Below are 25223 nucleotides of genomic sequence, written 5' to 3'. Positions count from 1 at the left end.
GAAATGACAGAGGGCAGCTTAACTCCCTGACTGTGACAGAATCATCAAACCCTTTAGGCTGGAAAAGACCTTTAAGATCATCAAGTCTTATAATTCATCAAATCTTCCCTTATTTTCTGAGGATCTGCTGAAAATCAGTGGTGTGGGAGCCACACTAGCCATGGGCACAAGGGCAAGGTTCCAACCTAAACAGGAGGGTTAGTGAGTGAGATGAGGAGTGAGGGCCAAAGCAGGAATGAGAAGGATTGCTGCAAAGCTGCCTGGAATTTGTAGAATTAATTTATGCTTAAACACACAGCCCACTCTGCAATAAATCGTTGGTATGTTATGCTTTCTCTTTCTGGGTTTGGAAAGGTTGGAGAAAACATTTTTTTTAATTCATTAAGTGCTGCCTTCTCTGAGGCATCGTTTTAAAACCGTGTTCTCTAGCAGGTGATAACATCTTTCAAGCAGCCTCTGAAATGCCTCATCCCCACCTCAGCAACAGGTTTTCCTTTCATTTTTTCCTTGTTTGTTGTGTTCCTGTTTCCTCTCCCTTGCTGCATGGGCTCGGTACAGCAGTATGATTGGTTTAATAATTCAGAAACAAACACATGTGGGGATTCCAGTCATTACAAATACTTTTTTTTTATGGGAAGATGCTTGGAGGATTCCCAAAGGTTTAATCCATGTGGGTTGTATGAGGAAGGGAGGACACTTTCCATACATCCTTGATCCGAGTTTCAGTGCATGCAAATTCCTGTTGTGCAATGCAGTTTTTCCTTTGGGCAGCCTGAACCCAAACTGAGTTGTTTGATAGTGGAGAAGGAGGAAAACCTTCCACCAACAACCCCCACAAAGAAATCCAGGTGGCAGCAGCCAGTGAAGGAATTTGCTACGTCACTTTCAACGGTTTTACAAAGTTCAAATGGAAAATGTTAACTTGGAAAATGGGAATCCTCCTGCACCAGGATCAAAGCACCAGCTCAGGGAATTTGTTCCTCTGCAGCTTTTTTGTCATGGAATTATAGAGTATCTGGGTTGGAAGAAGAACCATCAAAGCCATGCCAGGGCTGGAGCTGTGTTGTCACGGCCCTGGGACAGGTTTTCCCTGCACATTCCTCACCAGAGGAATCTCTAGACTGCAAAGAGAGTCCAGGGGACCCTCACCATTCTGGGCTGAGATTCTCCAGTCCCGGCATGGCTGGTTTCTTCCCAGACACACTTAATTTTATGGGGCTGCAGTTTCCTGTGGCTCAGCTTGCAGACAGTGACACATGTGCTGTGTGGAACGCTGCAGCCACTTTTCCCTTGCATGATTCACTGTTCCTGGGGCCTCTGCAACCCCTCGACATTCCTGCTGGCCACAGGGGCACCTGTTAGACCCCTGCTCTCTGTGAACCAGCCAAAAACCAGATTTGGAGGCCAACAGGTGTTTCTAGTTTGGTGTACGTTAATGGATATTGACTGCCTGTCTTCCCACCTCTCCAAGCCAATAAACCCATGGATCTGGAAGTTCTCCACTCCACACTGGAGCAGCAAGCCCAGCACAGGATGCCAAGAGGCCAAGTGAGCTCCTTCTCCACGGCAGGCGTCACAGGCTGGGCGCCGGGGCTGCTGGCCCTGAGCTGCTCTCTGAAGTCATTCCTTGGTGTCTGACTTTCCATTTTCCCTGGAATGCTGGCTGGAAAGCCTGGCATGCTGCAGCTTTTCGGGCACTGCCATCACTGTTGGGTTTTGTCTTGCACAGGGCTGTATGGGTTCATTGATTTGTCCATCCCCACCAGTGGGTTGGCACTGGAAGCACTTTTTGGTGGTTTTCACCCCATTTTGGGTGTCTGCCTTTCCCACAGTAGGCTCTGGAAGCACTTTTTGGTGGTTTTCACCCCATTTAGGGCGCCTGCCTTTCCCTGCCTTCAACCATGGCATCTCCATGGCCTTGCAGGTGGCAGAACCACAGCCTTGGTTTGAGGTGGGATGCACTGCAGATGGGCTCTGCTTATGTGAGAAGAAGTAGAATAACCTGTGTTTGCAGGGTAAAAGAGGGATTCTTTCCCTTTAGAGATTTATGTGCCTTGCTTAAAGACTGGCTAGGTCATTCCCAGCAGTCCAACCCAGCTCTTCTCACCAGGTGCTCTTTCAAACCACGGATAATTGGAGTCAGTTCTGTGATTCATGGTCCTGATCTGACTCTCAGAGATCAAAGGGCCAAAATAACCCAGGCTGGTGTCAGATGGGTTAACTGCAGAAAGGGGCAGGAGGGTCCTTAGCAGTTAAAGAGGATCTTGAGCCTTTCCTTGCCATTGTGTTGTGTGAGGGGTGTTGGATTTCAGCCCTGCAGAGGCGATGGTTGCCAGATGTGTGTCATTAGAGGATACCTCTCCTTACCAGCTGCAAACTGTCCGTGGCTTCCTCTGCTCTTTTCATCAGGAGAAGCTTGAATTCCCACTATTTCCTGCCATCTCAGATGCTGTCAGGCTGCTCTTTAGCTGGTCAGTCATGGAATTGTGCAGCCCAAACCAGTCACGTGTGGCGAAGTCAGGTATTGTGTGTTGATTTGAATTTTTTCAGGAGCTCACTTAGGATTTGCCTTGATAAACTTGCCCAGAAAATTACATTTTAAGTTTAACTTGCAAAATGAATCCCCAGAAAACTCCAAGGATTTAACTGGAAGAATGCTGGAAATGGTTTTGTACTTAACTGAGAAGATGTGGCTTTTCACTTTGTGGTCTCTGGTGCAACCGGATATGCTCCTAAAAAATGTGTATTTTTAAACTGCAGAAATGGTTAAAAATAGGAATACAGAATGCTCGTGGTATAGTTAGGGATAAATTCATTAGGAAAATGTTCACGCTTTATCCAGGCTTTTCATCAGCAGGAATCTGAGGTTTCTGTGAGGTTTCGTGTGTTTGATACCTTGCTGTAGGGCACTGGTTGAGTTCTGTGAATTTACCATTTTCCAGGCCTTTGGAAGCTCATTCTTTCCTGCCTGTGTCTCCCAGACAGAACACTGTAGCAAGCTCAAGCTCCCTTCTTGAAATGACTTGAAAGATCTTTTTTTTTTTTTTTTTTTTTTTCAAAACCTAGAAGAAAGGCTCATTATAAGGAAAACAAGGGCAGCAACTCCTTTTCCTGGCTGAGGAGGAGCAAGGTGAGGAGCATTCCATGGACTCCTGTGGCAGAGGTGGAGGAGAAAGGGGAAAAAAGGACCTGGATTTCTTTTAAGGAAGGTGTTTGGAAATACCTGTTCTTTCCATGCTGCTGTCCTGGCACGTTCTGTGGTTGGAAATGCAGCTTTGGCTTTGACCTTTCCTCATATTCAGCAGGGAGTGAGGGCGTTTGAAATGCGTAGGAGAAACAGATGTAGAAAATGAGTTTTGGGAAGCAGCAGACCAGGTAATTTTTCTGGTTTAAAATGATTTAGGCATTATCCCCCTCCACACGGGCTGGGAACCTGCCCTGGATTGCACAGCAGAGTAGTGACTCCTGGCAAAAAAATACATTATTTCAGTCTCCTTTTCCCCCGGTTGCTCAGGATCTCACCTCATTAATAGCGGAGATTTTGGAATGCCAGATATTTGGCGTATCTGGGTATTGGAGCTGTACAATAGGTCCCTGTGGCTGGCTGTCACTGAGCCCCATCTTTCTGTGGGGAGGTGTTTGATCTGCACCTGGCTGTGCTGGGGCTGACCCTGCCCAGCCCACCTCTCCCACCTTAAACAACTGCTCCTTCGAGGAGGTGAATTTATGCCTTAAAACATTACATTTATGCCTTTTTTTTTTTTTTTCCTAAATAAACTCATGAGTTTCCCCAGAAGCGAGTAGCCCTGACCCTTTCATTAGAGACAAAAGGGAGTGTGTATAAATGTCTTTTGTGGCTTGGCAGTAAACTTGCTGAGGACGACATAAAACGTGCTCATTAAATGCTCTTTACCCAGCTTTGCTTTTTGTTTTCAGCAGCACTGTGATGTTTCATCCCGCCATTAATTGCCTAATACCAATTATGGCATAAACAAGCCATTTGCTAGTGTAACTTTTTCCATTTATTTTCCAAGGTTCTTACTCTTGACACCCATTATACATCTGGGAACATGAGGGATGTTTTTTTAGGGAAATATAAATAATGAGATCAGTGATCAATACTTTTACACAAACCTTCCTGTGCTACAAACTCCACTGCAGCTCTTGAGAACCTTCCAAAACGCTCCCCCCACTTGGATGCTTTGTTGTATTGAGCTTAATTACATGGAGACAAAGAGACTTGGAGAAGACTCTTTTTCCCAGGGATGTGCCAGTTTTCGGTGTAAGACACGTCCTGTCCGTTGTGCCCTGCCAGCCCAGCGAGTGACCTCAAGGGAGAGGTGGGCATGGCCCGGGTGTCACAGACACCCCAAACGCTGCCAAGTGCCTCGAAAGACTGGGCACAGGCAGAGGGGCAGAGCTGACCCTTTGGTACAACCCTTCTGCACGAGGTCATTGTCTTCTTGATGGCGTTTCAGCTTCTGGCTCTGTTCTGGCCAAAATCTGGGAGCTCAGAAGTGCTCTAGCACTTTGAAAGTTTGGGATTGGTTTGGGATTCCTTTTGGAATAAAGAGTGTGGCTTCTCGAGGTTCCTAAGTTTAAACTTAATAGTGAAATATCTGGATCTCAGACTGACTCTTGCCATGCCTGTAGCTCCCATTTCTGACTCTGGTAGCAGAGATTTGTCCTTTGTCATTGCTGCTCCTGGAAAATGGTGTCAAACCTGGTCTCCCCAGTGGTGGGAAGATGGGCACTGACAGATCCTGTGTTAGGCGTCATGGCCAGAAGGACTCATGAGGTAGGAGTGACTTTTGATGTTTAGCTGGAGAAATGGGCATGGCAGGTTAGCAGCCTTGGCCTTGGGAAGGGGCACAGCCAGGCTGGGATGTGTCTGGAGCCCAAACCCTCTTCCCTGTGGTGCTCAGAGCTATCCACTCCTCCAGGCCCTGTCTGAACTCTTCACAGCTTAGCCTGGTGCTACAGCATTTCTTCTGAACCCTCCTACTAGATTTTATGACATTTTCCTCTTCATTCTGTGTGAATCTCTTTGGCTTCCTAAGTGGTGAGAAGGAAGCTCCATGCTTTTCTCACTGCCATGCTGGCCGCAAGTCTTGGTCACTGGTGTCCATTCAGAAGCCACCTGCCATGGGGACCCACCACTGAAGGTCACCAGCTGTCTGGTGAGTGCAGAGCTTCACCCTGGCATGGATTTTGCTGTGAGAAACACCTAAAAATGGGACAAACCAGCTGGAGACACTCACACCTCAGCCTTGGCAAACCCTCCGTGATCTCACGGAGCTGAGGTTGCTTCAAAGGGTTGGAAACTTTGAAGGAAGTCTCTTCACCTCCTCTATAAGAGGAATACAGGTTCTTTCCCAGGAGAGTCATCTTCCCGTCTTCCCATTAAATACAGTTTTGGCTATACAGTGGAAAAAAATCATCAAAGCCCAGCCGGTGCGCTGAGCTCCTGAAGGGAAGCCTTGGAAAGCCTCGGAAAAGCTGCCAGGCACAGTATATTTTTTATTGCATCCATTATATAAAGTGTCAAAAAAGAATTCTCTCCACTATGGGGAGATATTTATAGTCCGTGGGGTTTTATGGCAGGAGTGGAGTGTCTCAGGTTACCCTGGCTAAGCCAAGCCAGGCTGCTGCCTCTGGCTCAGCTTGAGGGTGACCTGGGGAAAGGAACAGCTCGTCTGGATGTCATTACCTGTCCCACCTCTCCTGCTCCTGAGGAGCCTCGGGAGGACCAAGCAGAAACTTGACAAAATCTCGACAAATTGGGCATGGCAGCAGGTAGAAAGCAGAGGCAGAATGGGGAGGAGGAGGAGGATGTCTCTGGTGAGTCTGGCTGAGGTTCACAACAGGCAATGGGCTGAGGAAACAGCAAATGATGTGACATGGATAGGAATAAATGTGTGATCTGAGTGGAGAAGGGATGTTTGATGGACATCTTTGCCTCACCCATCACCAGAAGCCTGAGGAAGGCACGTGGCACAGGTATGGGAATATTCTCAGATCCATGTCAGCTGGTCTCTCCTGGGGATGTTCCATCAGAACATTTGCACAGCACCTCGCACTGCCCTGGCAGGTATTCACACACATTCCAGTGGGGTGGATGCAGATGAAGAGGTCAGAAATGTTATTTTGAGTCTCCTTTAGGTCAGGAAGATTCCCTGGTGGCAATTTCACTGGAAGGATGGTTATCTCCTCTTGGAGGAGGGAGCTGGGAAAGCAATGAGCAGAAATGAGCAATGAGCAGAATTACCTGAACCGAATCACTGAAATATTTGAGCCTAATTTTCCTCTTCTTTAAAAAACAAATACCTCAAAGAGCAGATAAAACCCTTCACAACTTTTCACTCCTTAACCTCCATGTCAAGGAGTTGAGTTCCAAAAGACCTGCAGAGTTTAACAGTCAACTTGCTTACGCAACTTCTAACTTCACGAGGATTGAAAGCCCTGCCTGTGGTATTGATTAAACCTCATTTAGCCATCTGACATATTTATATTTGTGAGGAGTTCAGCGGGAGCCAAGGCTGATAATGCAATCTCTCTGGGAAGGCTGGCTTGCACTGTGGAGGAGGTGTCAGATTGCAGTGCACGGCTGGGATGTGTGGGAATGATGCCACCGTGATAAAGTGAGCCTGTGGTCCCTTCTCCATCTCTCCTGGGACTCCCCAAAATCCACACAGGGCACGTAGATGAGTGTGTTTGTGCATGGGGGATTTTTCCTTGTGTGGTGGTATTTTTCCTACATCCACATGGTTTAACAAGCATCCCAGAAGTGCTTTGTGCTGCCCTGGTTGTGTATGAGGAGAACATCACAGGATCAAGCTGTGACCCATCCTCACCTTGTCCCCAACCCAGAGCACTGAGTGCCACATCCAGGCCTTCCTTGGACACCTCCAGGGATGGAAACTCCAAACCTCCCTCTCCTTCCAGTGCCTGACCACCCTTTCCATGGAGACATTCCAACCTGAGCCTCCTCTGGCACAGCTTGTGGCTGTTTCCTCTTGACCCACCCTGGCTGCACCCTCCTGTCAGCTTCAAGACCATGATAAACAGAAAATGAGAATCCTCCAGACACATCAGCAGCATTTGAGAAACTACCCAAAGATGACAGATGACATCAGTTTGGATGGAAAATCGAGGAAGAAATAAGGGGTGAATGAAAAAGCCTGTGGGAAGCAGTGCCAGTGGCACGGAGTCAGCGTTATCTGAGCACCACAGGAAGCTGCAGAGCTGGGGGAGATAATCTGCTCCCTGCAGATCACGCAGCTCCCAGCAGGCACAGGATCCTTTTATTCCCAAAAAAAGAGATTTCCTGGAGGTGCTGTCTGTTGTATTATGTCTCTGTTATTGCAGGTCAGGAGGAGTCAGGCTGGGCTTGCCTCAGCATTTGATATAATCCATGGAAAGATGTTGAGTTTACAGAGTATTAGATTAATAAGGAGGAGAATCTGGATAGGAATTCTGGAGATAGGGGGAAAATCTAAAATATATCCTTATAATTTCTCTTTTTCATGACTCTGGCTACACCTTTATATCTTGCAACTTGTCTTTTCCACCGCTGCTGGCAGATCTTCTGGATGGAGACAGGGATTGAAATACTCCAACGCCAAATCCCAGAGCGTGCTGGGCTGGAGAGAGGGGGAAACGACACAAAAAGGAAGAAGGAAAACAACAAAGGAACAAAAACCCCACCAAGCCTGGATTTTGTGTGTAATCCCTGTGTGCTGGCAAACTTCAGCAGAGCCCCAACACTGGGGGGATTGTGCAGCCCAGCTCTGGTTCATCCCCCTGGCACGATTTCAGAGAAACAACCGACAGGCTCCTCTTTCATCCCAAATTCAGCCACGCTGAAGTGCCTGCAGGACCCACAGCGTCCTGCCAGTCCTGTGCTTAACTCCTTGCATTTTAGTGCTGGAGGAGGCAGATCTCTGGTTTCCTTTTTTTCAATATTCCTGGGGGAATATTGATTGGTTTTTAAGGGGTCAAATCCCCAGGACATCACAGCCTTTTTCCCAACACAGCTGGTTTCAGGGAGATTTTCCCCAGCAGCCTCATTTTTAGGGAATAACTGCCCAAAGCTTCTCTCTGAGAGCACGGAGCAGGCTGAGTCTGTGAGGTGTCCTCTCGGCCAGAGGGAGGGGGTAGAGCATCTCTGCTGGGCTCTGCTCTGCTCGGGATCCATCCCTGCAGCTGCTCTCTCTGCAGTGCCTCTCTCCCATCGAAGAGCTGCAGGATTGTCCCTTTGGAATGAGAGAAAAACCATTTCATCCCAGTTTTAATCACTTTTAGTAACTCTAGTTGTTATATATATATATTTTTTTGTCAAACAAAAGGCAGAAACTTTTTTTTTCTCATACAAAAAGTCACTTCTCTACAAAAACAAAAGGAAAAAGAAGCTTAAAAAAAGATACTTGATTTTTTTTGAAAAAAAATTTGCAGATAAGAGTTACCTATATAAGTATGTATTTAACACTGCAGATTTAAGTGCGGATTCTGCACTTTTCACAGGTTTTCATAGGTTTTATTTTCTTCAGGATGAATTTTAAAAGAAATTCATTGGAAATTGGAAGGGTAGCCTCCAGCCTTTGCTGGCTCCAGCTGTGTACTCTGATCTCAGTAGCCCTGACATTTTTGGGACAATAATCCTCAGTTTCAATGCTTGGTTTTGGACTCCCAGACAATCTTGGGGTATATTCCTTATATTCATAGAGAAATTTCATTATAAATCTGCCGCCACAGGATTACAAAAGGAAGAGTCCCAGCAGCAAGGTGGCTTTGCCTGAATATTGGGAATTATTTTGTTCTGCTTGCTCCATCCAAGGTGAGGAACCTGCTGGGATGGGGCTGAGGGTGACACGTTGGCACCAAAGTTTGGATCCTGGTGCTCCATCCCGGTGGTTGAGATGCTTTGTGTGCTCTGGAGTGTTCTCACCTTTAGGGGTCACAAGGAAATTTCCTTTTTCTGTGGGTTTCCCTGCCCTGGGGCCCAGAACTGGGCTGAGCTGTGTGCTCTGGAGCTGGGAGATGCCTGTCACTTTCTGGGAGAGCTGGGAACTTGTTCAAGGGAAAGCCAGATGCTTCCAAACTGGGGCCTTTGGCATTCCAGCTTCCTTCAGGCTGCTTTCACTGGAGCTGTAAAATCACCTGACAATAGGCTATGAATATTAATGGATTTTAGCCCGAAGGCAGAGGGAGAAGAGGGAGTTTTGTTATCAGGTTAAAAGTGGAGGCTGCTTTCATGTGGGAGTGTGTAACCCCCATAAATAAAACACCAGATGTGCTTGGATTCTGTTTGCCTTACAATTCTCATAAAGAGCAGGAATACTCACAATTACCAGGATTTTATTTCAAGCTTTTCCTTGCAGAAAGCATCAGGGGAAGCTGGTGAATGCTGGAGCAGAGCAGCCAGATTAATACAGGTTGGGTACCACTTTTAGGATCCTGAGGCTCTGAACCCTTCAGATTAAGCCAGATTTACCTGTAAATCCTCCAAACAGGGATCGGTGAGCTCACAGGAACAGGATGTTGATGCAGGTGTTCCGGAGGAGGATGGAGGTGCACAGACCATGGGACAGCTCTGTGCCCCAGGGAGGGAATGATGCAGTCACTCCTTCCTTGGGAGGGATTTGGACTCAGAATATATGTGAAACAAACCTTGCACAGGTGCAAGGCTCGAGGAGTGGAATGGGATTCTTCCAGAGTAGAATTTTTTGTTTTAAAACGAGCATGGATTATCTGGAAAAAAATGTGTTATATGGGTGAAAGTTCAGAACAACATTCACTTTCCCCATTCCTAACTCTTCCTTGAAAACAAAAACCAAATGTAGGTATTTCACAAGCACATTATTTGAAACAGAGTTGTGACAGGGATCATGGAAGAAGTTTCCTATTGAATTTATTTATGTTTACAGGACACTTTGAATAAAACTAAGAAGCTTTCCAGGAGCTCCTTGATGTCCACTGTGTGTGACCTTGGAAATCAAGTATTGGTGGAGCCTGTGGGGTGACTTGAGGCGACCCATACTTGGTTTCAAGGGTCTGTGGGGAATCTCCAGGAGGAGTGAACAGTGCTCTGTGCCTTCTCCAGGTGCTGCATGAGTCCTTTGGTGTCTTACCATTGTTAACATGTGAAATACCAGATACAAGATCTACCAGACATGAGAAATACCAATAAACACATGAGCACAAGAAATACCTCACTGCTGAGGATCGAGGTGGCTTGGTAGCATTCTTGAATACTGGCTTGTCTTGTTTTGTTTTGAAAAATCACCTTAAAAGTCAAATTTCTGGGTGAAATGAAGGATAGGAGTGATATGGACACAGCAGGTGCACCTGAGTCATCTGTGCCACTTCCAGCCCAGGCCAGAATCAATCCCTGAGGCTGGAATTGAACTGCTGAGTTTGTCCAAAGCTCACAGAAGTCAGGATGGCCAAACAGCCCTAAAATGATGGCAGGAAAATCCTTACCCTCAGCCAGTGGTGATGCTGAGCCTGTGGTGAGCTGGGGGATGAGGAGAACTCCTTGTTTTATGTATGGATTGTGTGTTTGGGTCATGGAGGAAGGAAGTTTCATAATGCTTTGATAAATATGAGCTCTAGGGAGCTGCAGGAGTGTTTGCAGAGCGCAGCCACAAAGCTTATTTTGACAAAATGTGGAGGCAAGGATCACTCCAGCTCTGGCTGCATCTGCTGGAGAAACTCAGGGCTTGTGGGGAACCTGCTGAGACTGGGTTTGTTTGAGAGATTAAAGGGAATTTTATATGAAAGCTGCAGTTAAACATAATAATAACAATAATAATAATAATAGTAATACTTCAGATATGTTGGGTTTCATGTTGATCCATCCCTCCCCTCAAACAGATCCTGCATTTAGTCACTTAAAAATGTAATTAAAATTTATGGAATCCATACTTTTGAGACCTGCAGAGTGCAAACTACCCAGAGTGCTGGGCAGCTCTCCTCCAGCTCAGCCTGGACCCTGCCCTGCCCAGAGCCCTAGGAATGAGCTGCCATCTCCAAGTGCCAGCAGGTTGCTGTGGCGAGGGGATTAAGCAAATATAAACCCTTGGGGATTTCGTTAAGCTCTAGCAGGTCTTAGGATTTCTGAAAAGTAAAACAAAACTTGCACGGTCTGGTGTTTCCGAGCAGCCAGGGTGCTCCGAGCCCAGACAGGACCGAATTAGAAGAGGCTGAGGGAATTAAACTCTGGGGCTCTTTGATCACATCAGCCTTGTTTTGATCGCTGTCCTTCTGCAGCTCCATTCTTGGCTGGAAATACATTTAATTCTTCATGACTTGACAGGTTTGTGTGCTGCCTGCAGACACCTTTGATTGCTGTTATTGAGGGGCTGAACTGGGGCCTGGTTTGTGCTGAATAAAACCATCACTGGGTTTTATTTATAAGTAAAACCATCATGCCAGGGATGCCTTTCTGTCACCATCCTCGTCCCCGTCACTGTTGCTGTCCCCTCGGATTGTCACAGGATTCTCTCTGCAGCTGGCCCTGGAGGCAGCAGAGTTCTGGGAGTGATGGGAATAGGACTGGCTCCTTCCAGCTCTGGGTGAGCAAGAGAAAACCAAGATTTATCTGCAGTAGCAGAAGGAAACATGGAGCACAGCGTGGCTGAAGCGTTCCTGGCACAGCTGCAGCCCATTCTTCCTCCATCCAGCCCAAATGCCTCCAAACCCTATTTGTCTCCATTTTTCTACTCTCTTGTAAAAAGGAAATGCTGCTTTGGAGAGCAAAAAAAAGTAACTTCTTAAGCACTGATACATTTTTGAAGTGCCTTGCTCGGTGCCAAATGTCAAAGATTTGCCAGCAACTGATAAATCTTTTTGAAACCACCCCATGTATTCCACACGTCCAGCTGAAACTTGGAATTTCCTAATCTTGGGGTGATTTTGATCTGCAGCTGAAGAGAATGGAGTGATGCAGCAGTGGAGAGCATCTCCAGAGCTGGGTCTTGGTTTCCAGGAGGATTTTGTGGAGGATGGACGATGCTTCAGGGGAGAAGTCAAGGTTTGAGTTCCTTCAGTTCCCCAGTCTGTGGGAGCAGCTGAGGAGGGAAGGATCTGGTAACAAGAGGGTGGTGATTCCTCTCTTCTCACCTGGTGATTAGTCACTCACTCTAATAAAAGGTAATTTGAGAGAGGTGCTCTCTGTGCATTCAAGGTCTGCTCCACACCCTGCTGAGGGGAAGGGAGAGCTCTGGTTTCAGTGGGGTAATGTGTCTGCTTCTCGACTTGAGTTATAAAAATTAGTAGAAAATGTGTACGAGGTATCTATTTTATATTTTTCAACATTTTAGTTTAGTTTTCTGTGGATTAATGTTATCCAGGATGCTCATGTGTGTTTATTTGAAGGAATTTTATTGGAAAGGGATAACAGTTCTATGACAAGAACAAAAAACCTCTAAAACAACAGGTTTACAATGCAGAGAAGTTTCGTCTTCTCATTTTCATGAAGAATGGTGTTACAGAGTGAGACAGCAATTGGGATAACAGGAATGTTCTCATCCATGTCCTTCCAGGACAGGACTCTTTTTGGGTGTTTGGGTAAAGAAGGAGAGGGAATGTTTTGTACCTGATAATGTTTCTTTTTGTTATTGGCGCTGAAAGCTCAGAATGGCAAAATGAGCTGCAGCAAAAGCAGTTGGGTTTGGGTTTGTGGTTCTCCAACACAGGCAGGGCCGTGGTGACCAAGGTGAGAATTATGGCCATGATTTGTACTTTATTGCTTCAAAAAGAGATGAGATTTCTCCTTCCCAGCCTGTGTCGTTGTTCTTCCCTATTCTGCCTTAAATCTGCTCCCGAAATGAAGTGGAAGGGAAGCCCTGGTGTTTGTCTGTAAATGGAAATCCTCAGTGGGGCTGTGTGAGTGCAGAGTGCAGTGCCAGCTGTGCTCCAGGTGAACCCTTTGGGCTCCCACAGCTGGAATCTGCCCTGCTTGGGATCCCCAGCCTGGCTTCCCAGTGCTTCCATCTGTGTGAGCACTGCTGGTTTGGTTCAGCCTCAGAGAAATGCAAAAACCTCTTTGCTCATCAGAGCCAAGAGCAAGCTTATAATTTTTGGATCATATCACAGCTCCAGGATTCACCTTCACCAGGCTCCTGCAGAGCAGAGCCCCAAACCCCCAGATTCCCTGGAGTGACATGAAAATCCCCACCCAGGGCACGCTGGGGGTTGCACTGGATGGTCATGGCTTTGTGGCAGAGTTCTTGCATACTTTCGGCGCTGGTTTGCTTAGCAGAAGGCCAAAAGTATTCAAATAATTAACAAAGATTGCTGACGAACGGGGAAAGAGCTGTTTCTGTGGATATCGGTTCGGACATTAAAGAATTCCACAGAAAAATGTCACTTTCTTGCCAATTTGGTACATTTGTCTTGTTTTGTTGAAAATAACTGAAAAGTATTTCCTGGCTCCGTACCGCTGTAGAGATGTGTGAAATAAACAGCTCTGCCCTTATCTTAGCCAAGCGAAAATATTTCGTTTCCCCAGAATTCCCCTGATGAGGATTAGCTTTTCTGATGATTAAGAGGTTCAGGATTTTGGTGGAAACAAGCAATCCTTTTTATTATTTTTTCTTTTCCATTTTCTTTTCTTTATTTCTTATATTTTTTCGGGGAGACAGTGTGAATCACTTTATGTATATTCTTGGGGTAATTTGTAGCTCTTTGCTCCCTGTCTCTCCCTTGTACCTCTGACTCTGTGTCATTGTCCTCCTCATCCATCCATCCTGTGTGGATTCATTCTGTCTGCAGCTCTCATCATGCCAAAAAAGAACACAGGGAAGATTAAGCCCTAAATTACGTGAGAGGAGAGTTTGCATTGAGCTGCCTCACTCCTGCTTTGCTCGAGTGTAAATCTCAATTTAAGACCAGCAAAAGTAGTCTTAAATTATTCCCCCATGGCTGCACTTCTCCTTCAGCCCCACTACTGTGTCAGTGGGGAGACCCAGCTGTACTCACCGCTTTTAACCTTAATTTCTACTTTTACATCAGATAAGAAACTCTTTCCAAACTCCCCGCATGCTCTCGCATGTTTTCAGGAGTGGACGGGGTTGGATCTGTGTTTGTGCAGACGGGGAGAATTTGGGAACACCAAAAACACTGATTAATGTTTACAGTTTGCAAAAATATTCAGCTTGTCTTGGTCGGAGTCCTGATGGAGCCTGAATAAAGCTGCCTGAGCTACAAACCACAGGGTCAGATATTTGGATTTCTGTGTTGGCAGGGAGGGTTTGGAGCTCACACCTCTCCCGAGGGTGGCCCAGGAAGAGGAGCTGTGGGTTCAGAGGTCGGCAGTTTAAAGGTTTTATCCTTGGGATTTGACTCCTGGCTCGCAGTGACATCAAGCTGGGACTTTCAGAGTTCTCTCTGAAGTGTCTGCTAAACAAACTGCTCTGCAATAGCATCAGCTTTGTGTGGAGAGGCAGGAAAATGCCAAGAACCAGAGCCTGCTGCTAAGGTAGGAGAGGTTTTGAAGGAAAAAACTTCATCTCAGCCACTCAAGGGCTTCCCGGCATGATGTCTGGTCAGAAGAAGGATGTTGTAGCTCAATGTGCTGCTTTTCCTGCCCAGAATTGGCTAAATTGTGTTGATTCACCCTCAGCAGAAAGATAAGCAGTGGGTGGGGAACCACTGCAGCATCACAGGGCAAAACCAGGGCTTTGCTTGGCTGGCTGCAGTCTGGGACCTTAAATGGAAGGTGAATATGTGCTTTGCAAAGAAAGGCAAGAAATTCTGGCTGTGTTTGGCTGTCAGAGCTCAGCAGGCTGGTCAGGAGTGGTGAGGTGACCACATGTGCCACCTTGTGAGGCCACAGGACCCTCAGCTTGTCCCCAGCACTCAGCATTGGGCTCTGTGTCCCTGTGAGTGCCCTGCTGGTCAGCCCTTGCCTGGCACCTGATTGTGGGGTGATTCCTGCTCTGGAACAGCCTGGCAGCAGCAGCCTTTGGCTCTCCAGTCTGTTTTCCCTGCTGAGCCAGAGGGATTGCAGTTGGCAAGGATTTATCCAGGGCTGGGCTGCTTTGCCTGTGCCACCAGGAGAGGAAACAGTCAGTGCTGTGCCCGTTGGGGATGAAAACATCACTGAGTGCTGGCACTGAGTCCCTGCATGGGACCAGCTCCATCTTTATTTACAGCCTTGGAATTGGTAATCCAGAGTGGCAGAGAAATGCCAAAATCATTCTCTTCTACCAGTTTCAGTAATACATAGTGGATGAGATGCTGGTTCGCTCTGCATGGGAAGGAAATGCTCCCAGGAGAATAACAAATACAACAAGTTTGGGAGAAATTTTTAAATATTTGGTCTCTGTCCCTAACAAGGCGTTTAACACCTCTTCTCTGCTGCTGCTTTTCCAGGAGAGCAGCAATGAGGGAATCAAAGCAGCTGGGGGAGGACAGAGCAGGTTTGGGCTCAGGATCCCCATGGCTTCATCCAAAGGGATGCCCAGTTTCTCCTGGAGTCAGTGCCAGCAGGAGCCACAGTGTGGGCATGGTTTGTATTTCTAATCTGATCTCCAGTGGAAGAGCTGTGTGCAGAGTGGTTTGGGGATATCATGTGTTGGGTTTTTTGCAGGAAACAAACAGGTTTGCTTTGTTACAGTGATTTTTGAGGGATGGCAGGTTCTAGAGGAGCTCAGGTTTGGAGGTGTTGATGTGCCCTGGGCTCTGCCCCAGCAGCAGGCGTGTTGGAGCAATGCAGTGGAGAGCTCTTAGAAAATGTCATAAACCAACCCCTAAACCACAATTCTCGCAAGCTCTTGTTTATTTTATCCCTCTAAGCACCACTTGACATGGAGAAGTGTATTTGTGCTTTTCGTGGCCTTCATAGGACAAGGGCATTAGCTCCAAAAGTAAATGAAAATTCATATTTTAGCTGGATTGTGTGTTAGAGACCTGATTTAGCACATGGGGCTCTGAGTTTAATTCCCAGCTAATGTTACACATAGAGGGGTTCAAAAACCTGTCTGGAATATATTTGACCATGCTGGCCCCAAATCACAGACCCCATCTACCAGGCTATTCTTCTCCACTCCCCTTCCACATTCTGCCTCCTGTTTCTGCTTTCCCAGTCTCCATTTGGCCATTTCCTTTTACCTGGAATCCTTTTTTTTTCCCCCCAATGTCAGAAGAAACATGGGTTCAGGGTTTGGATTGGTTTTGGATGAAGATTCCTGCACGCTCCTGTTTCCCTGAGCAGTTTAACTGTGTCTGTGCAGGGATGCATTTGGGGCTGAACACACTTGAAACACCACATCACCAGCTCTGATTTCTGTGGGTTCTTACAAGGATTTCAGGACTGAATCTGAATGGAACTCTGTGAGAGTCAGAGGTTCAGCCCATCTCTGTCCCTGTTAAAGGATGCTGGTGCTCTCCTGGCTCGTTCCCCAGGAAGCAGTAATGACCTGTTGCCGATCCTAATGTGTTGCCATACTCCAAACAACTCTTGGTACTTAATCAAGTGAAGTGAATTAGGTGACAAGGAAGCTGGAGCTGGCTCTGACCTGGCCAAGCATAACTTATTACATAAGCAGGGCTCAGTTTGTGTTTGAGCCTGATGTGCTTTTGGTGCATTTGTTGCACCTCTGAGCATCTCATCGTTGTGGGTTTTATGACAGTGTGAGAAAACTGAGATTTTCTGACTGACAAAACTGACTGAGCAGGTTTGTCACAGAAGTCACATTTGTTCTGTGGGGTGAGGAGCTCTTTTTGGGAGCTGTGTGTGCCCAGGCAGGAGGAATTCCCAAGTGAAGCCAAGGGAGAGATCCCGAAGTCAGGGAGTCACTTGAAGAGCTGCTTGCTGTGATCCATCTGCCTTCCAGGCAAAGATAATTTAATTAGACAGTATCTTAGTGACATTGCTGAATGGAGGAACCCAGGCTAACCCATTTTTCCCAGCTCTGCACATTATTTTCTGGCTGTCAGCACCTCCAGAGACATTTACAGGAGTGGTGTCAGAGCTCCCCATGGCAGCAGTGGCAGAGCCTTGGATTGAAGGCAGCATTCCCAGGACCTGGTCTGGGCCAGCAAGGACAATCCATGCCTTGCCAGGGGGTGTTTTGGAATGGGTGAAGTATTTCACAGATTTCAAGAGGCTCCTGGCAGGATGGTGGCATGTCTGTGCACAGTGAGGGTGTTGGAGGGCAGCACAACAGGGCATCGTGGGACACTGGGAGTGCAGGTGGCATTTCTGGTGGCTCTCAGTGACCCCTCTGGCAATTCCCCTCCTCTGGTTCTGGTGGAGCCACCAGGCAGCTTGAGGAAAGTGTGTGTCAAACAGCTGCAGGGATGCAGCACATCACCCTGGACTTCTCCAGACCATTTCCAAACGTTCGCAGCATCCTTCAGAGAGGTCACTTTTTTTTCCCCCCCCACAAAGCAACTGACCCAAAAATTTGTCTGTTATTTTTGTAAAAGTCGAAATATTAACGAGAAGCATGTGGGCTGTTGCCTTGTGTAAACATTGAGACGAGCTGAAGTGGTCACTGAAATGTTAGGAAGCTGCTCTTGGAACAGTCAGCAAAGGGGACTCGTGACTGGAGTCCACCTTCCTCTGGAAATTGCTGCAGCAATAGCGTGAAATCCCTATTTTCTTCCTGGATTTAGCTTGTTTCAAAATTTTTTTGTGGAATGCTATTCATTGCAGCCTAAACCACAAGTTTTAATTTGGAATTTTACTATGGCCAAATTACACTGTGAAAATGTCTCAGAGTAGCAGGGCCTGCTCCCCCCAGCTCAGCCCTTCGAGCACATTGTTTCAAAACATTCCAGAAAGTTAAATGAGGCTTTTGAGCTTGCCTCTGGAAAATCCAATAAGCTATTCCTACTTCTTGTTTAATGAAAAAGGTAAAATAAAATTCTAGGCTCCGTCCTGCAGGAAACGGGAATGAGCATTATGGTTTTCTTTGGAGCAGTTGTGGTGCCTGTTCCTCATTTTGATTTAAATTTGGTGATTAAGATTTACTTTTTGTCGTTATTTTAAGAACAGCTCAGCGAGGGTTTGCTGTTGGGTGCTGTTTCAGCAACTGGGGTTGATTTTGGGGAGGTGTGAAGGTAACCAGGCACTTCCACAGTGAAAAAAACCCTGTTTGGTGTCACCCCGGAGTCCCCACAGCCTGGTGCTGCAGGGGGAGAGCCTGATCACCCCTGCCTGCCTTCCATCCCTGCTTTGGGGCAAACCCGCGGCTTTATTTCTCGGTGGAGGATCTGCCCGAGCTGCGGAGCCAGGCAGGCGTGGGTCCCTCACCTCGGGAGGGTCGCGTTGCTCCGGGGACATCACCGGGGACATCACCGGGGACATCACGGCTCTGTCCGCCCGTCCCGACAGCATCCCGGTCACTGCGCTCCCCGAGCGCGGGGCGGCAGAGCTCCTGCCCATCCCGGGAGGGCTCTGCAGAGCCGGGGGAAGCCAGGGGCGCTCCGGGCCCGCCGGTACCTGCGGGGGGCGGAGCGGGACCGCCCCCAGTGCTGAGCCGCCCCGCAGCGCCCCGCGCATCCCTCTGCTCCGTCCGCGTTGTGTTCGCGCTGTGTCCCCGCTCCGTCCTGTTCCATCCCCGCTCTGTCCGCGTTCTGTCCCGCTCTGTCCTTCTCCGTCCCTACTCCATCCCCACTCCGTCCCGCTCCTTCCCATTCCATCGCGCTCTGTCCCCGCTCTGTCCCGCTCCATCCCCGCTCTGTCCCGCTCCTTCCCATTCCATCCCCGCTCCGCCAGTGCTCCATCCCGGCTCTGTCCCGCTCCATCCTCGCTCCTCCCGTGCTCTGTCCCGCTCCATCCCGCTCCGTGCCGCGCTCATGGGCCGGCCCTGGGCGCTGCTCTGGTGCCTGGGCTGCCTGGGCGGCATCCCGAGCTCCTCCGGCGAGCACTACCGCTACCTGTGGAGGAGCTGCTACCCCTGCTACCTGGGGCGAGCGGGGTACCCCGACCTGCGGCCAGGTACGTGGGGGACCTGGTGGCCTGGGAAGGTCCCTGGAGAACCGAGCTCATCTCGGGTTCTGTGCAGCCGGGCTGGGGCTCCGGCAGGGCTCTCCCTCGAGGGGTTTGTCCCCAGATCCCCCAGCTGCCGGGTGGAGGTCCCGGGCTGACGGCCACTCAAGTGACAGACTGGTGACCTGGCTGTATATCTGACTGTGCTTTGCGTTGTTGTTGTTATTATTATCATCATTATCGCTGTTATTATTGTTGTTGTTATTATTATCATTATTATTACTGTTATTATTGTTATTATTATTATTCAGTGCATTTCTTACTCTGAAAAGTCAGTTCTGGCAGAGGGGGAGAGAAACAGAAGTTTCTTCACATGTGTTGCTGTCCAGCTGGGTTAAAGATAGCTCCTGTGCCACATTCCTTAAAAAGCCAAATGCATGCATTTTGCTAGGGTATGTAGATTCGTTTTTTCTTCTGTTCCAAAGGATCTCACCCCAGTCCAGGGCAAAAAGTGAAATTTGATGCTGTTTTATCATGAAAAAAAGTTGTGCCTTTCCCTCTGTGTGAGGCAGTGGGTTTGGCAGGGCTGTGTGAGTGTTGCTCAGCAGATTCTCACACAGGACAGAGCTCGGTGTTACGTGGGGTTGAGTTTTGTGCAAGGGAAATCCTCTGGCAGCAGCAGCCAGAGCCGGGAGCTGGGCACGGCTGGGGGATGCAGGCAGAGGAGCTGTGTCAGGGATCACTTCCCTGCACTGGAAAATTCAGCCTTGGTGTCTTTTGGAAGCCAATTCCCAGCCTGCTGCAGCGTGGGAAGTGCTTGGCCAGACTTCCCAAGGAGCAGGTGGAGGGGATGGATGGAGTCCTTGGCACTGCCATTGTGTGTCATGGGGTGGGAGATGGGGACAGAGCCAGGTGTGAGCTCTGCCACTGCCCATCTCCCTTCCTCTCTGTGTGCCCTCAGCTGCCTCCACAGCAGGAAAAGATTGTGGAGATTTAGGAAATAATAGAGAATATCTGAAGGTCACTAAAGGCTCGGGATGCTTGGGCGTAATGTAGACATCAAGGAATGCATTATCTCATCGTGAGATAATGCTAATAAATAAATGCCCCAAGCAGTCGGTTCTGAAGTGATATCAGAATAGCTGTGAGATGTGCCAGACCTTCAGAAAGGGGTGAGTCGCTGCTTTGTTATTTATAGATCAGATGTTGTTTGTCTCAAACTCACATTGTGTTTGCTGTCTCCATCCAACTGTGTTGGCTCACAGTAACTCTCCAAGACAGACTCCTGAGATCCAGCTTTGTGCTTGATCCAGCCTTCCCTTCCCTTCCCTAATGCAGATTTCATCAGATCCTGATCCTGCTTCTCTCAGCTCCATGGACAGGTAGCTCTGTGCACATTTCGCTTTATCCTTCCTTGATGTGAGACACCTTTGGGGCTGCACAGCTGAGGGGTTTTTTCATGTTCATCCATCTCATGGCTCATCCTAAGCTGGTATCACTGCTTGATTTAATTAATTTTTTCTTTGCTGCTTGAGCTTCTCTTCAGCAGGTAAGAGGAGTCCTCTCGGTGTGCTTTTAGAGTCCCAGATGGTCTCTTGGTGCAATTTTTCAGGTCTGTGTGCTGTTTCCTTGCAGTGAATTCCCATCCCCACAGCCGTGTCCCCTCAGCAGACAGCTGCCACAGCACAAGGCTCTGCTGTGTGTGCCTCACTGGCGGCTTTGTGTGTGCCAGGAGCGTGAGGAGGTGCTTTGTGCAATAAGTGTGGCTTTCACTGAGCTCTCGAGTGCCTTGATGTGCCTCCTGTGCCCAGACAGGGCTCTGCTGGGTGGCGGTGTCGGGGCGATGGCTGATGGCAGCGCTGGGTGTTGTGTCCTCACACAGCCAGGAGGACAGGAGGAGCTTTGTGCTCTGCTGGGGACTTCATCCATCATCACCCTGATGTGGACCTGGTGCTGTGATATTCCCCCTGTGAGCCTCTAAAGCAGCCAGGAACCAGCAGAGCTGTTGTTTGATCCTATTCCATTAGCTCCTCCAACAGCGACCTGCTTTTCCATCTGGGTTACCATTCCCAGGTCCATGTCTGGGAATCCATTGGTTTCCAGAGCATAGCACAGGGACATCTTCTACTCAAAGTGACAGCCTGCACAAGGTAAAACAGCGATGAAAGAAGCTTGGAGAGGGTGAGAGCAGCAGCAAGTCCAGAGCAAGTCCAGGTGCTTGTTGCTGCGTGCACCTCTGCTCCGTGCTGAGTAATTCCTAATTACAGCCCCATCCCGAGGCAGACAGGGGAGCTCAAGTGGGATCTGAGCCACTCTCCCAGCCCTGGCGCTCGGGGGCAGGAAAAGGTGAGCTGAGGACAAAGCCAGGGACGGAGGCAAAGCAGCTCCCTGACGCATTTTCACTCCATCCGATTGCTGCAAAGCCGATGCATCCATTCCTGAGGCGCTTTGGAGGATGGCACAGGTGGGGTGGGGAAGCTACGGGCATCTCCCACCTGGAGGGGAAGGAGTGCTGGCCCCAACAACTCCCCGGAGCTCTTTAAGTGCTTTCAGGACCTTCACAACTGGTTTAGGACAAGATGAAAAGCTAAGGGTGAAAGCTAAGATGAAAGCCGAGGGTGTGGAGGTGCTCTGATCACCCCAAATGGCCTTTTACTTCCCTCCAGTGAGTCACTCACATTCCCAGCCACTCTTGCTCAGCCTGGAGGTGGAATAAACTTCCAGGGTGGCAGAGAGGGGATGCAGCATTGTCCTCTCCCGTGGCCTCCTGGCACCATTGGACCTTGCTTGGTTGTTTTGTCTGCACAAAGAGAGCGTGGAATAACAGGGCATCCGAATTCCCCAGGTCATTAGTGTTGGGACTGTGTGACATGTGCTAGAAATGAAGCAATGCAGACTTTTTTTTGTTCTAATACACGTCCACAGTGTGGGATGGCTGCGCTCCCCTGCCCAGGAGCAGGGACTGTTGGGTCCTTTCCACCCAGTCTCTTCTTGAAATTGCTGAATTAGCTTCAACACACTGGTACTGGAAAGATAAAGTCCCTAAATCCCACACATGCTCATCTCGATGGATTTTAATTAACCTTTTCCCTGCAGCCCTGCTCTGTAATCCAGGCTAATTGCTGCAGGGATTAAAGCCTGGCACTGCTGCTTGGCCAGACAGAGTGAACCTCCACAGTGCTCCTCCTGCCTGTGCCTCCAGCTGGGATCCATCGCCTCCTCCTCAGCCCTGCAAGGAGATAAACTGCCTCCACACCAAATATTTAATACTTTGCAGAGCTGCTGTTGCCACTTTCTTCCCCCTGACATGTAGCTCTTGTTGGAGATAAATCAGTATTCCTTCTGGAAGGCCCTGTTTGTGCTCAGGGAGTGCCACCAGCCAAAACCATCCTCTCACTCCGTCCCATTATTGTTTTGGTTTTGTGTTCATCCTCCCTGTTTGTTTGCAGATTTACCTGTATTAGTCCCTGTGAGTGTCTGAGGTCCCAGGTTTCTGCTCAGGGAAGAGGCTGATGAAATGGGCTGTTTCTGGGATGAGCCCTCCTTGCAGAATACCTGAACTCCAGTTTTCTTACCCAGCAGGGATATTTTACTCTCCAGTGATCCAACCCCTACTCCCCAGCTCTTCCTGTGCTGGGCTTTGCCTGCTGCCCACTGCCCTGTCCATGCAGAGCAGGCAGCCTTGGCAAACTCTGTCCTGGCACAGCTCTGGTTTGCTCAGAGTCAGCTGAAGAGCAGCCTGTATGCTTCTCATTTTCTCTCCTTTGGTATATTAATTTCAACCAGATTTTGTCAGCTCTCCAGTAGGAAAATAACCTCGCTGTGCCACGAACCGCAGCTCGCTCGGTGTCACGTAGGGCTGTGTCCTGCTGCCAGGACCTGCAGCAGGGACAGTGTGACCCTTCACAGTGATGCTCCTCCTGGCCCTGGAGCAGCTCCTGCTCCTTCCCAGTCCATATTCCTGAATAACTCACTCGCTCTGAGCCTTGGGATTGCCTGGAGGTGCTGCTGGGGTTGGCTGGTGGATGTGTCCCCTCCCTGCCCTTGGGGACAGTTTTATTTTGGTCACACTGCCATGCAGGGTATGTCCCAAAGTCTCCCTGGGACTGCAGAGGAGATCAGCGAGGCTCCAGGAGGGACTTTGGGATGTAGTGGCAGGGAAGGTGAAGGGTGATTCCACGGCCAAGGCTCGAGGAAGGACTGACAACTCTCCCAGGCCAGGAGGGGGTTGGGATGGGGACATCCCTCTGGAATCAGGGAGATTTAGAGGGTGAAAAGTACAAAGGGGGAAGAGGAGACACGGAGAGGGGAGATGTAAAATTACCGAGCATGAGTAATGGGGTGAAAGTAAGAAGTTTACTCAACACAACACTAACTTTCTTGGACAGTAAATCCTGTACGGTTTCAGATTAGAGTTGAAGGGAAGCAGTGGAATAGTCATTTAAATTCAGACCAAAAAACTTTATTACGCTACATAAAACCTTCCCAAACCCCAGTTTTCCTGTGCTTGAGGTGAATAGAGCCAGTTCTGTGTATTAATAGCTAATCCTGCCCACAGAGATGAGTAGGGATTGCTTCAGGGGCTCCAGGGCTCTGCAGCATCCCAAGTGTGTGCAGAGGAAAATGATTTAATCGGAATTAGGTTGCTTTGACCAGCATCTCAGACTCATGCCATGGCTTTTTTCCCCTTGAAAAGCCACTCTGGCTTTGGCTCTCTCTTCAGAGAGCATCACTCAAAGCTTATGTTTCACCTCAAAATGCTCTTCATTTTGCTTTCTTTCAGTATTAAGTGTCTCGGAAAAAACAGGAAGAAAATACCAAAACCTCCTAAGAGGCTCAGTCCACTGAATAAAGCAGAGGGCTGGCATTGCAGAGCTGAGCAGTTTTGTGGGTTGATGGAGACCACAGCTGCAGTGGGAGCTCTGCAGGAGGAGCCCAGCATGGCCAGTGCAGCACAGCACCCCACAACAAGGTTCCCTGGGAATCCCTGGGACAGGAATGGCTTTTATGACCTCTGAGCTTTAGGTTTTAAAGTTTTAAGCCTTGCTAAGAAAAGTGTTTTGAGAAAACAGTAATTTTGTATTATCATTGTACAGCTCAGAAACACCAACTCAAACAGGCATCACCTTCCCCACTTCCTCCTGTTCCATCTCTGACCCGGACCTTCCTCACTGCTGGCTGATTTTCTTGGCAATTAATCTGATTAACGTAAAATTTGGCTCAGCCAAGGCTGCATTGCTCCTTTTTTGTGCCCTTTGCCTGCCCAGGAGGACCTGTGGGTGAAGCAGAGCTGGTTTTGGGTGCCAGAAACCAGAAACTGTGCTGGGGCCAGGCATGGGCTGGGCATGTTCCTGCACCTCTGGCGTGCAAGGACACAGCCAAGTTCCCACCCTGCCGTGATTCACTCAGGAAATGTTTCTTTATCTTCTTAGTAACAGTCGTGGATGGGACGGAGATGGAACTCAGCTCGGCTTGGGAGGGGTTTGGGTGCTCTGGAGGTGCAGAAAGTGCAGAGAGACAAAGAGAGCCAAAGCTGCTGGAGTTTTTCTCTACATGGGGAAAGGAATGGTTGGTTGGGTGCTTTGCTGTTCGTGTGGATGTGATCTGGTTCCTCCCTCTGATCCTTTCCAGGAAAGGTCGTGGAGGTGCACACCTCGGCACACCTGTACACACCTGGGCACACCTGGGCACACCCAGAAATGGCAGGAATTAAGGAACTGTGCACCTCTATCCACATCATCTCCATATTTCTGATTATGGTGCAGGAAGAAATCTGCCTCTGAAACTTGGAATTGCCTTTGACAAGCAAGAAAGTGTAAAATATGAATTAATCCATTATCTTGGAGTGAATAGGAAGGGTGACCACTGTGAGGTGATCAGATGAGGATGGTTTGTGCTGACTGAAAAATGAGATTTTTTTCGTTGTTTTTTGGTTGTTGCTCACTGATTGCAGGTTTGTCCCTGGAATTTCATAAACAGCCTGGCTGACCAAACACAACAAAATAACCAACCTTCTTCCCTTTGCATTCATTCCTCAGATCCGGAGGCAGGCAACACAGAATAAATAATAAATAATCACCCTCCTGCCCACTCCCCTGAGGTTTTACCCACTCTCCCCTTGTTTTTTTGCAGATATTGATGAATGCCAGGTCCACAACGGGGGCTGCCAGCATCGCTGTGTGAACACCCTGGGCTCCTACTACTGCGAGTGCCAGCCTGGCTTCCGCCTGCACACGGATGGCAGGACCTGCCTTGGTGAGGAACCCTTGGGAATTCCTTG

The 25223-nt window shown here is 48.5% G+C and overlaps 1 protein-coding gene across 2 annotated transcripts in view; it reads left to right on the top strand.

The window, feature by feature from the left end:
* MEGF6 (multiple EGF like domains 6) overlaps nt 1–25223 on the top strand; it is a 73888-nt gene that overhangs the window by 18391 nt on the left and 30274 nt on the right. The window contains exons 1-2 of one of the 2 annotated variants that reach the window (XM_085080277.1): nt 18665–18952; nt 25076–25198. In XM_085080277.1, the coding sequence (XP_084936403.1) occupies nt 18811–18952; nt 25076–25198 (265 nt within the window). In that variant the 5' untranslated portion in view covers nt 18665–18810. Of the gene's footprint in view, nt 1–18664; nt 18953–25075; nt 25199–25223 lie in introns of those variants that run through there. The other variant, XM_085080275.1, reaches the window with a different exon arrangement.

This window comes from Lichenostomus cassidix, chromosome 21 (assembly GCF_008360975.1).
Source record: "Lichenostomus cassidix isolate B80296 chromosome 21, HeHo_3.0, whole genome shotgun sequence".
Classification (NCBI taxonomy): Eukaryota; Metazoa; Chordata; class Aves; order Passeriformes; family Meliphagidae; genus Lichenostomus; species Lichenostomus cassidix.
This window is presented reverse-complemented; position numbering and strand designations above follow the sequence as displayed.